Raw genomic sequence first — 11985 nt, forward strand, 5'->3', positions numbered from 1 at the left:
GGGGTGGCAGTGGGGATGGGGGGTGGGGAGCAGGGGACAGGGGGCAGGGAACTGCACACGGGCTAATGCATGCACACGGCTGAGGACGAGAGGCTGGGCCCCACTCAGTGTGCAGCTCTGTTCATCCACTTCCTTCTCAGAGACCCCATGTGTGGGTCTCCAGTGAGGAGTATTGGCATTTGGGCCAAGGACAGTGCTAGGGCCCCCTCAAGGCTCCATAAATGTCTAGGGGAATGGAGCCAGCCTCACCCCATGGTTCAGAACTTTCTCAGCGCCCACCCAGATTCTCTGGAAGTCTAACTGCACTCATTCACCCCAATGGCCGCCCCAGGGGCGTCAGATATGAGGGATGCCAGGATCCTGACACTGCCTCCCAGGGCGGCTGGCTCTAAAAACACCCCATCGCCCTGAGTGAGCCACAGGATCAGTCCCTGGGAACCAGAAAGGAAAGTGGCCTCAGCTGAGCCTCCTCTCTTCCTGCTGGCCCAGCCTTCACCCTGGCGTGGCCGTCCAACATGCAACCCTGAGCCTCCTGCCCTCCACGACACCTTGCTTGGTTGCCGTGCAAGCCACCTTGCTGCATGGGTGCTCCCAGGGCACCCAACTAGACCCTCTGGTCCTTAGTGCAAAGCCCAACCCTAGGCACCCCAGAATAACCCCAAGCCTGAGCCCTGGGCGGCTCCCGGATGCATCTTGAATTAGTAAAACACAAATAAACAAATGATGAGTCCTCGAGTGAATTGTGTGGCTCCAATCCCCTGCTTTCTTCTTGTCGACCATTGCTGATTTTATTTAAACAAACAAAAACATTCCCATCTCATTGCAATTTCAGGGGTGAGGAAAGGAGGAAAGAGAAGAACTTGCTCAAAAACCACTATTTGATTCAAGGACATTATCAAAGCCTCACGTGTGAGAAACCACTGTTCTCGCAGAGAGTGACGCTGCCATGGCTGGTGGAAAAATATGTCTTCCTAGCTGAGGAGCAGGCAAGCGTTCCTATTTCCTCCTCTCTGAATGGGTCCTTGGGTCGGGTGTGGGCAGGGCAAGTGCCCCCTGGATCCCTTCTGACAATGTGTTCAGCAAAATCGTACTGAGGGTTCCTGTGTGCCTGGCCCGAGCCGTTCTTGGGGGTCTAGAGTGGAGGTGGACACTCCCCACTTACCATCGCCGGCCCACAGCATGCCATCAGCCAGGGTGGACCCCCACACCTGCTTGCTGGGTATAGCAAGGGTCTCCACTCCGGGCAGCTCTCCGGCCCCCAGACCCCTTGGGCTGATGTGAAGAGGATTCACCTTGGCAGGGTGCCTCCTCCCCAGATTAAATGCTGACACTCTTGATCAGAGACGAGAGACATGAGCTGAGCTAATAAAATCCTGGTGTCTCAAGAAAGCAAGAAACTCACCCCAAACCACGAAGGAGACGAGAGGCCCGCCAGGAAGAAGACTTGGGTCCAGGGTGGTGGGCCCCATCGGGGCCTCTTCCGCCGCTTCCATCAGCAGTTCTTCAGCCAACCCAGCCGGGACACGGCCCACGTGCCTTGGGGAAGGGCAGTCAGTTAGAATCATGGCAAGACAAGCATCCCGGAAAAGCCAAACACACCCAAGAAAGACACGGGGCTTGGCCTCACCTGCAGTTTTTTGTTTTTCAGTGGAGTGGGGTGACTAGTGGGGGATGCCCAATGACAGGAAAAGGTGCAAAGAAGCAACGGGTTGGGTTAGAGGCAGCCGCAAACCCAGAACCGAGTGGGGAGCAAGGGACCAGGCAGGGCAGAGCCCAGGACTCTCAGGGCCATGGTGGAGACAAAGGCAGGCAGGGGCAACACCCACCAGGGCACGATCACGAGGGGTCTCTGGGAAGGGAGAGGAGTCTGTCCATAGCCCGGAAGCCAGGCCCACAGGAGGAGGCATTGGAGGATGCTTGGCAGGAGATGGAGACACCAGCAGGGGCTTGTCGGGGGCACTGGGAACCTGCTGGAAACAGGCAGCTGGAGTGGGAGTGGCTCCTGGGTCAGGGCAGTGATACTCAGACCTCAGGAGGGCCAGGTGACCACAGGTATGGGGTTGGCAGGGAGAACCAGACTGCTAGGCAGAGGGCTGTGGAGCTGAGCCCCGGAGCCCAGGGATTGAGGCAGAGAAGGGGAGGTGGGTCAGGCCCACCTCAAGAGACAGAGCAAGCGGAGTGCCGGGTGGGTGAGGAACCTGGCCATTGGAGAGCCACCAGGGAGAGCCAAGTCAGCAGCTGGGCAGAGGCAGAGCCTGCAGATGCTCCCTGGAGGTTTCCCCTGCTGGTCCTCCGCATGGGACACGGGCCCCAGCAGCTACTAGAGGGTTAAGGAGCTTGGACCAAGCCCCGGGGGAGGAAGGCATCATGGCAAGGGAAGGGTCGCAGTCACAACCACACCTCGAGAGGGAGACCTGTGGCCAAAGCCCGGGGGCACACACTACAGCTGTTCCCATGCCCACTTTGGTCCTGAGAGACTCAGGGCCGGGGTCCAGAACAGCTCAGCATCAGGGATGGGGCAGAGAAGGCAGAGAGGGAGAAGGTGCTGGCTCCGACCAGAGCAGAGCCCTGGGGATAGCTTGAATCTGCCCTCACACCCTCCAGCCTGACCTCTACGGAGCCAGAGTCCACTGCTCCAGCCCCTGGGGCAACCCCCCGGCCCGCCCTCCTGGGGACACAGAGGCCATCAAGGGATGGACTACGGTGGCAGGTGCCCAGGCCAGAGCCAGGGCTGTGGATGTGCTCAGTTAGGATCAACTGTTGGATGATGGATGGCCGCGCAGGTGAATGCAAGGACGCGACCAGCAAGGCCCCCGTTCAAGTGGGGCCGGGGTCGGAAACTGCTCACACCCCTCTCAAAAATGAATTCCACCCTCCAGCCTTTGTACCTAGAACTCTTCGCGTGGCCCACCTGGGGGCTCAGCTGTGGTGGTCGAGTCCTTCCATCCACTCACCTGGCAAAACCCTACATCCCACATACTCTAACTGAGCCCCACTCTGTGCCAGGCTGGTGCTGGGACACCCTGAGGAAGCACGGGGCTGGCCAAGGGCACCCCAGGAGGGCCAGGTCAGGAATTGGGGAGGGACAAAGAGAGGGAGACATTGAGAGAGAGGACAGGCGAGGAAGAAGGCAACAGATGCAGAAAAAGCAGTGACTCAAGGAGCCAGGTTAAAGGGGCTGCCCCTACACTCAAGGAAGCAATGAGATCCCTCTGCCAGTGCCTCAGAAAAGTCCAGAAACCCAAGCAGGATGGGGATGTGGGGAGTTAACTTTTAAAAGTTTGTTAAGGCTACAGGAGCCTTGGGCACAAAACCCCAGAGAACCTGCCCAGGGCTAACTGATTTCTCCTCCACACCCTCTCCAGGCTTTTGACTGTCCACAGGAGCTACTGCAGTACTGACAGTGGCTTTGGGGCCTGTATGTTAATGATTGCCATGTATCTGAGGGTGAGGAGGGTGCCATCGATTCTTCGTTACTATTGAAGAAAGTCTTCCCATTTAGAATCAGGAATGCTCTATTTTTCTACTCTCCAACAGCTACATGGCAGGGGAGGCCAGGTTTTCGTGTGATCTCAGCTTCAGAGGTCTATACCCCAGTCCACCCGTAATCTGAACACTCCCCTAGACAGAGTGGCCAACTACATCACGGTCACTGGGAAAGTCTCACCTTGGCAAAAGGGGATGAAAGATTGCCTCAGGCTTCTGCCCCAACCTGCCAATGGAAGATCCTTCCACGTTCTTTCTCGTGGGGCACTGGGGTAGAGTTGGTTTTGCTAACTTGGAAACAGTATCCATTTCTAATTCACGATGTCGGAGAACCAGTAGCCAACAGACTCACCAAGGAAGGAAGGCCCCATAAGGTTTCAACTAATAACATTTTCTTGCTCCAACTACCCGCCTTATCCCCTAGTTTTTTTCCATTTGGCTAAAGGTCCGACTGGAGCCTGAGTCTAATTGGAGTGATCTAATCATGATTGATCTGCCTTGGGGTGAGAAATGTCCAGAGCTTGGGACAAATAAGGGCATGTTTCAGACTCAGGACCTACCTGCTCTAAAGAATTATGGGCTCTAGGGAGCTCAAAGATCAGAACAAAAAGAGGATGAGGGCTCAGTTAGGGTACAGGACATGTGGGTGAGGATATTAAGGGGCAAAAGAAGAACTACTACAGGCCGGGCGCGGGGGTTCACACCTGTAACCCCAGCACTCTGGGAGGCCGAGGCAGGTGGATCACGAGGTCAGGAGTTCGAGACCAGCCTGACCAACATGGTGAAGCCCCGTCTCTACTGAAAATACAAACATTAGCCAGCTGTGGTGGCGGGCACCTGTAATCCCAGCTACTCAGGAGGCTGAGGTGGGAGAATTGCTTGAACCTGGGAGGCAGAGGTTGCCATGAGCTGAGATCACGCCACTGCACTCCAGCCTGGGCGACAAAGTCAGACTCTGTTTCAAAAAAAAAAAAAAAGAACTACAAGTTCTGATGCCACATTCCCAGATGTGAGTTTTAATCTCCTCTCCACTGATTGATCCTGACTAATCACTAGCCTCCTGTGTCCCAGTTTCAACAGTCTGCTGGAATCAAATCTGAACCCCAAACTATGCCCTCTTATGGGGGGCCCTCTGGGATGCCAACATATATTCACTTCTTCACCTGGCTAGGCATTCCACGCGTACTCACTTTGCAGTCACTCCCCTAGGGCCATGCCTAGGAGTTACTACTTTCCTACCACTTGTTAATCTTGAGTGAGTTTGGGATGTCCTCAGTGGGTCCTGAGACAAGTCAGAGGAGAGCTAGAGTTGGGAACTGATCACCAGTGGCCCCCGGGTCCTCAGCTCTTGGAGAGAGGGAACGAATGCTCTGGCCAGTTCCCTCTGCGCAAAGGATGGAACAAAGCCATTTTCTACAATGCAACCCTGTCCGAAGCCCCCCTTCTCAAAGCTGCCTGCAACTTTCAACCCCACTGAATGGACTTCGCACTGGGACAGAGGCAAAGACTTAAATGAGGAGCAAAAGAAACGTCGACTCCATCACCAAAATTAGAAGTGTGGCTTAAGAAGCCACATCGCCCCGGCCCGGCGTGGCCAGTTCACCTCATTATGATAATCAGTGTGTTTTTCCTTCGCAGACAAAGAAGGCTCCTTATGCGACGAATATTGGAATCCAGCAGCTAACCTCATTAACGTCTGCAGCCTCTTCCTTCGACAAGGCCCAAGATTAGCCCTGTGTTCATTAAGGGAAAAGGACGGAAAGTGGAATAAAACTGAGAAACACCGCCGGGGTAAGGGGGAGGGGAGGCCTCTTCTGTTACCATTCATTCACTGAAATACTTCGTGTACCTTCAGGATTTAATCACCAGTGAAGGGGGCGGTGGGGAGGGGGCAGCTTTTACCAGGATGTGGGAGGTAAAGAGGTTAAACTCAATGGAAGGAGTTAAAAACCCAAAATAGGGTGATTTGATGTGAAAGCTTCCTGGGATTTGTCATTGGGATAATCAATTTAAACCCTTCTTCCCGTTTGCTTTCTTTTAGGCCAACCTAACGTAAGGGGAAACCGTCTTTGGATGTGTTTTTGGCTTTTAATATTTTCCAAGTCTCCCTTTCCTCCTTGTTTTGTGTCTTTAATGCCTTTGTTTAGTTATTCTCTTCTCCTGTCTCTCCTCCACGCCCCTCCCTTTCCACTTCTTTCTTCTCTTTAGTCCTCCCCATGGGAACCTAATGTATACGAAAATCTAGCGGTGCCTCCAGTTGTATTTTTCTCATGAATGCTTTATTGACTTTGCTTCAAGCCCTTCAAATAGCATCTGGTGCTTACCTGTGAGACATCCCACCTGACCTGCCAGATAAAGATGATTAACCCTATTTTGAAACTGAGATAAACCTGGCTTGGAAAAGTTTACCTATCCCAAGGTCTCAGCACTAAGTAATTTAACTAGGATTCAAACCCAGGTCAGCGACTCCTGACTGCTTAAGACAGCATGGTAAGAAGCAGGTCCAGAAGTCGAGAGACCTGGGTATGCAAGTTCCTCGGGGACGCTAAGAATGAGAGAAGGGGGAGCAGGCGTCTCTGTGAAGGGGAGTGTAAGGACACAGAAGTGAACCGGAGCCGCAGAGCCCTGTGAGAGAAGGCATGAAAATGTGTCGTTGTGTCCATGAGCCGAAAACATGACAAGGATTAAGCTACAGAAAAGTCTTTACCTTTGTGAGAGCCCCTCCACGGAGTAGAGCGAGTCAGGAAGCAGTGGGTTGAAGAGGAAATTGGAGGTGAGGAAGGAAGACAGCAAGTGTAGACAGGCCTTTCAAGAAGCTTGGCTGTGAAAGGAAAGACAGAGGCTGTAGTGGCTAGAAAAGATGACAGCAGGGACCTGGGAGGCTCCAGGCTGTGGGCAGAGCAAAGTCAGAAATGCAGAGGGAGGCCTTCTGGAGGAGGCCGGGCCTGAGACAGGTACAATTCTTCCTCTAGAACTCAGGGAACAGGAGTTCAATGATCCAGTGGGGCCCAAACTACAGAGCCTCTTGACAGCCTCTGTTTCCCTGGGAGTGGCAGTGGCCAGCCCTGGCTCAGGACAGGGAGTTGTGAGGATCAAATGAATGGACAGTTGCAAAAAGTGAAACATTCACTACCATTACTCACTGGGAGCAGGACTCTCGATTTTACAGCCCACTCGAATCTCACTGGGGCCTGGATTTTCACTGACCATAAATTATTCGTCCTGAACATTAAGGATGTAAAAACCACTGGTAAAAGCTGCCAGTCTCTGGAAGACAAAAGGTCCCCTCCTAATAGCCTGGATTAACTCAAAGCAGGTCTCCACCCACTTCGTTTGTCACCGTCCAAGTCATCCTTGCACCTCCATTTGCCGCATAATCCAATCAGCCCCTTTCAGAGGCTGGGCAGCTATTGTCTACACCGAGCTGGGCTTCTCTAAAGCAGCCCAGGTTGTTTTTGTCTTGTCCGGACAAAACTGGTTGGCTTAAAAGGGGACGAAAGAAAGTCCTAGTCAAATGAGGACCCCAATTAGGTTCCAAGAGACTGTTTTCATTATCTTTGTACCAGATACCTAGCCTGGTACACTGGGCAGATTGTTGGTGCTCCAGAAAATGTTTGTTGAATTAATTCATTTTTATTTATTCTGGAATTTCTTAATTGAACACAAACACACACAGCACCTACTCAGTGCTGTTCTCACTAAGGGAGAATAGGGCTGGACATGTGAGCGAGGAGGGACAGCCTCGGGTGGTTAAGTAGCTTGCAATTTCCACAGCAATTTACAAAGCACTTTCATAGTAGTTACAGCATTTGGTCTTCAAAAGCGCCCTGTGGGGTAGATACACGGGTGTGTGTGTGTGTGTGTGAGAGTGTGTGTCAGTGTGTGTGTGTGTGTGTGTGTGTGTTTTAATCTCCATTTAGACCATGAAAGAAACTGAAACGTAGAGAAGTTAAGCGACTTGTTTAAGGTCACATCGTTATTAAAAGGTGAAGCCAGCACATGGTACCAGCACTGGGGCCACCCAGACCCCCAAGACCACCCCAGGCAGCTGGGATTTCAAACAGACTGTCCCATTGTCAAACATTTGGTTTGAAATAAAAGGACTCTTAGTATAATGCTGGGCCAGAAGGGAAACAGGGGTGAGGGCAGCTAGCGTGGCACCCTGGGTCCAACTCCAACCCCTTCTCTTGCCAGCTATGTGACCAAATACTTACACCTCCCCCCAAGTTTCAGTTTCTTTATGTAAATGTAAGTCCTACCCCATGGGAGTGGGGGGGGGGGTCCTCTCTTCCTTTCAGCTTTTTTAAATTACACAAATCAATACTAACAAATTCATCCTCACCTGGAAATGAGGCTGCCTCATTTACATACACATATTACATAAAAATCACATGTTCATGTCACATAGAAAGTGCTCTGGAAATGGCCACATGCATAATTCGTGTTCTTACTCAAGTCAGCCCGTCGATGGTCTCTGCAAAGCCCCTACCTGATGCAAGGAGAGCCCGTGGACAAGGGCTGCCTGGAGTGCTGTTGGAGAATAAATAAGATGAGTAAGACAAGCAAGAGGGGTGGGAAGGGACTGACCTGCCAAACCTTTTCAACAAACATTTGCTGATCACCTCCTCTATGCCAGATCCTGCCTGAGGTCTCTTTTAGCTCATTTAATTCTCACAACAACCCTAGGAGGTTGCTCCCATCGACCCCATTCCCCAGAAAAGGACAGAAAGATCTCCAGACAGGTGGGGCATGCTTTTGGTGATTCAGTAACATGCTCATTCCGGAAGCCCACCCAGGGCCTTGGAGTTGCCAGCAGGATGCTGGTCAAGCCCTTGGCCCAGGTCCCCCTCCTGAGAAGTTCCCAAAGGGATCCTTCCATTCAAGACATCGTAAGGGTGATGACAGAGTCAGTCAACAAAGACTGACACCCCCTTGGGGAGGGAAACACTCCAGTTTGCTAGCAGGTAAACACAAGCAAAGACTTATAGGAAAGTACTCAGAGTCACAGCATGAGCATAGCAAAGGTCAAGGCTTAATGCCCAATGCCCCCTCACTAGGGCATTGGTTTAAGTCTTTAGGCAAGAGGGACAGCTGGCTGGTCAGTTCCGGTCCTCTTCATCCTTTGCCATCCTGGTCCTGGGGGTCAGTCAGTGGCTGCTTTGTATGCTGGTGGGATGCAGGAATCCGTGCTCCTAGTGCCCTCTGCAATTGATCAAAGGTTAGAGAACCTGCTTAAAAGCCCAAGCCTAGATCATAATTACAGTTTAAGTTAATTAATTACAATTAAAGCTGATTAGTTAAAATTTAAAATTGTCTTTTAATTGCTAATGGGTCTGGGGGTGGTGCAAGGACAGTGGCGGGGTTGGGAGATTCTACCCAGCATGTTGAATATGAACCAATAGCAGGAGGGTTGAGGTACCATAAGGCGTAGATGGGCAGCAGGCCCCTTGGTAGCAGCTCGGCATGGAGAGGAGGTGGTCCTTGAAGACAAGGAGGTGGACGTATGATGTCATCCCTGAGGAGAGACCCTATGGCATGGGAGGGCGGCAGGTTAGAAACCATCTTCGTGACCTCTAATGGCCAGCACCGGAACAGCAGAGAGCCAAAGGGGGCAGGCGGAGGGAAAGGCAGGGAGGAGTGGCAAAGGGGAGGAGTGAGGAAGGCTTACGGAGGGGCTGGGAGGGAAGAGGGAGGGGTATGGAGGGAGGAAGCAGGGGGGTCAGGGAGAGGGGAGGAGGGAGGAGGAGGGGAAAAGAGAGATAAGGAAAATGAGGGGGGAAGCGGGAGGAGGGAAGAGGAAAGATGAAAGAGGGAGGAGGGAGAAGAAAAATAGGAGGGGGAGGAGGGACGAGGAAATGAGAAAGGGCGGAGGTAGAGGAGAAATGGGAGGTGGAGGAGAGGAGTGGGAGGGGGTAAGGATGATTTGATTGACAAGTCACAAGTGTTAGCTGTGTGCGCGTGCGCAACTCAAAACCCAAGTTAGCGTGGCAGGCACACACCGCTAGGGGGCGCGCGGCCCGCACCGTAACCCAGGAGCGCAGCCACCTGCGGCGCCCCCGCCCGCGCCGGCGGGCCAGGATGGACAAGGGGTGCCCAGCAGGTCTCAGGCTAGGAAAGGCTCCACAGCCCACCCCAGGCCACCGCGCCAGGTCGCTACGCCCCCTCGACACCTCTCCAGTCAACACCAGCCAGAGCCCACCTGTGGCCGCGGCACAGCGCCTCCCGCCCGCACCAGGAGCCTCCTGCGCCCCCAGTCACCCGGCCCCAGCCCCGGAGGAACGTGGGTCACCCAGCAGACCGCGCCAGGCCCCTCTGGAGCGCCGCTCCGCCTGCTACAGGGAAACGCAGAAATCCCAACTCCCACCTTCGGCAATCCAATTAATTAAACACACGTTCACTAAAGTCAGAAAGACCCAGTCCTCCAGACACCGCTGTCACGCATGTGGGTGGTCTCGGAACGAGAGACAGAACCTGTGACATCGCTGGAAAGTAACGCAAAGGGGGCCACCCTGCCGCTCCCCGCCTTCGCCCCCAGGCGTCGACATCGCGCCCCTAAAAGTCGTGCCTCCCTCCTTCGCCACAGCAACAATTTCTAGACCCCGCGTGATGGCGCCTCACTGACCTTGTCACTGCCTCTCTCTCCATCCTGCTCAAATAAGCAACACTTTCCTAAGACCCCCGAAATAAAAAACCACTGGAAATCAACTAACGTGCCTCTGTGCGCCTCCACGACACCCGAAGCCACGGCGCCAAGGCCGACCCCAGCCTCTGCGGCCGCTCCGCAGTGAATCCGGGGGTCTCGAAACTGTTCCCTCTTGGGTAAATGAATTCAGGATCCTCCAGTGGATCCCGCGCCCGACCCCGTCCATCAGAACAAAGGCCACCTCCCCTCCCCACCCCGCCCCCCAAAATTCCGCAGTGCCGCCAGCGCCCTCTCGCGGCCAGCCAGGAAACCTTCCAGAAACCTGCCACGTAGCCACCCGCCTGCGCCCCCACCAGGCCCGCCAGCCCAGGGTGGGAGGGGGCGGCCTCGGGGGGCTTGACTCGGACAAAGGAAATGGCAAAAGGCAACTTGACCAAAAGTCCAAGCCTGCAACATGTCAGGATTTTCGAGTGACCACCACGCAACGCTCTGAAGACCCCCGCGGCCCCCCATCCCCAGCTCCCAGCATCCAGACCCCAGCAACACACCTCTTTTCTGCGTTTCTCTCCTCCCTCTTTCCAGACCCAAGGATACGGCCGTCTCTCTGCCCCAACCCACCCCCTGCATCTATTCTGCCTGTGTCCCCAATCCCACGACCCCCTTCCGCAGGGACTGATCCTAGGGGGCTACTGGCAGGTTTGCACTTGGGCGCCATCTCTCTCCACTGTGAAAGTGGCTGATCAGGACAGAACCAGATGATATCGGGTAGAAATTTTACTCTACATTTTGCCTGGGGTCCACACTGCACTAAACCTGTGTATTTGGATTCGGAAAACCTCGTGAAGAGGAACCTCCACTCCTCCCGCCCACGATCCACCAAAAACCTGGCCAACAGCTGGCAAGGCAAATATGCCCGGGAGACCCTTCTATTCGGGTGCTTCCCCCCCTAATTCATGGGGCATGCAAAAGGCATCGCCGCCATATCTCCCACTATTAACGCGATTCTAGAGGCGGCTTCCAATACAGGAAATCCGGGGTTCGCCCCCCAGTGACTGCCACACACCCGAATCCAAGAGGGGTTCCGTCTGATTCCTCCCACTCCTCTGAAGTCCCTACCACCCAGCCCACCCTCAAGGACTAGACCCCCCAGAGAAGAGCCCTGACTTCCCCCCAGGGAAATGTGCCTCAAGATTTTCCTTCTGAAAATTTTGTTGCGGACACTCGGGGACCAGGCGAAGTGGCCGCCTCCAGCAGTAGGACCCGGGATCAGGCTCTCGGCGTGTCCAGGAGGACAGAGCCCATCCCAGAAGGGGATGCCGTCTTCCTTTGGCACATCCTTTGCAGCAAGGATGGCCAACCACTCACCAGGTGAGGGATCCTCTCGTGGGCGCCCCAGCTCTCCCGAGGAGCCGCAGCCAAGGCCAGCGAGCCAAGGCGCGCTCCCTCTCCGCTCTCCGCCGTCTGCGCTAGGGGCTGGCTGGGTGGGGTTTATATGGAGGCGCAGAAGGGGTGGTCTCTGACGTCAGCGCATTCTGCTGCAATGCGCTCATTTCTCTAAAAGTGATTGGCCGGAAAAATGAGCCCCCCAGATTCTATGACAAATTGCTCTAGCCGCACCCAGATTGCAGCAAAGAAGGGAGGAAAAAATTCTGCCGCAGTGCCCCTGGCCGCCATGACCAACACCCTGTGGTCACGGGTGCTTTTTCCCTGCGTGAGCTCGACTCGCCAGGCAGGGTGAATTCGGGCACAATGTGTGGGGGGAATGGTCCCGAGGGCTGGCCGTCCTCAGGCGGCCGAGGGCCAAGGTGGGGCTGTCGGGGCGCAGATTCCACACCTGGCGGTTTCGGAACATCCAT

The 11985-nt window shown here is 54.4% G+C and overlaps 1 protein-coding gene across 7 annotated transcripts in view; it reads right to left on the minus strand.

Moving 5' to 3' along the window:
• Positions 1-11604, minus strand: part of LOC108542325 (uncharacterized) — a 36126-nt gene extending 24522 nt beyond the window's left edge. Inside the window, exons 1-6 of one of the 7 annotated variants that reach the window (XR_001889238.1) lie at positions 11495-11601; positions 8906-9014; positions 7976-8688; positions 6194-6307; positions 1827-1967; positions 1403-1536 (exon numbers count right to left, since the gene is read on the minus strand). Coding sequence is in view for 4 of the 7 variants with exons in the window: in XM_017892284.1 (XP_017747773.1) it covers positions 1403-1536; positions 1827-1970; positions 5090-5094 (283 nt within the window). In the remaining 3 variants the exon portion in view is untranslated. Of the gene's footprint in view, positions 1-1402; positions 1537-1826; positions 8689-8905; positions 9015-11494 lie in introns of all 7 variants that reach the window. The other 6 variants (XM_017892287.1, XM_017892285.1, XM_017892284.1 and 3 more) reach the window with 6 other exon arrangements.
• Between the last annotated feature and the right edge of the window lie 381 nt (positions 11605-11985).

The sequence above is a fragment of the Rhinopithecus bieti genome, unplaced genomic scaffold (assembly GCF_001698545.2).
Source record: "Rhinopithecus bieti isolate Rb0 unplaced genomic scaffold, ASM169854v2 scaffold_20150, whole genome shotgun sequence".
In the NCBI taxonomy this organism is placed as follows: Eukaryota; Metazoa; Chordata; class Mammalia; order Primates; family Cercopithecidae; genus Rhinopithecus; species Rhinopithecus bieti.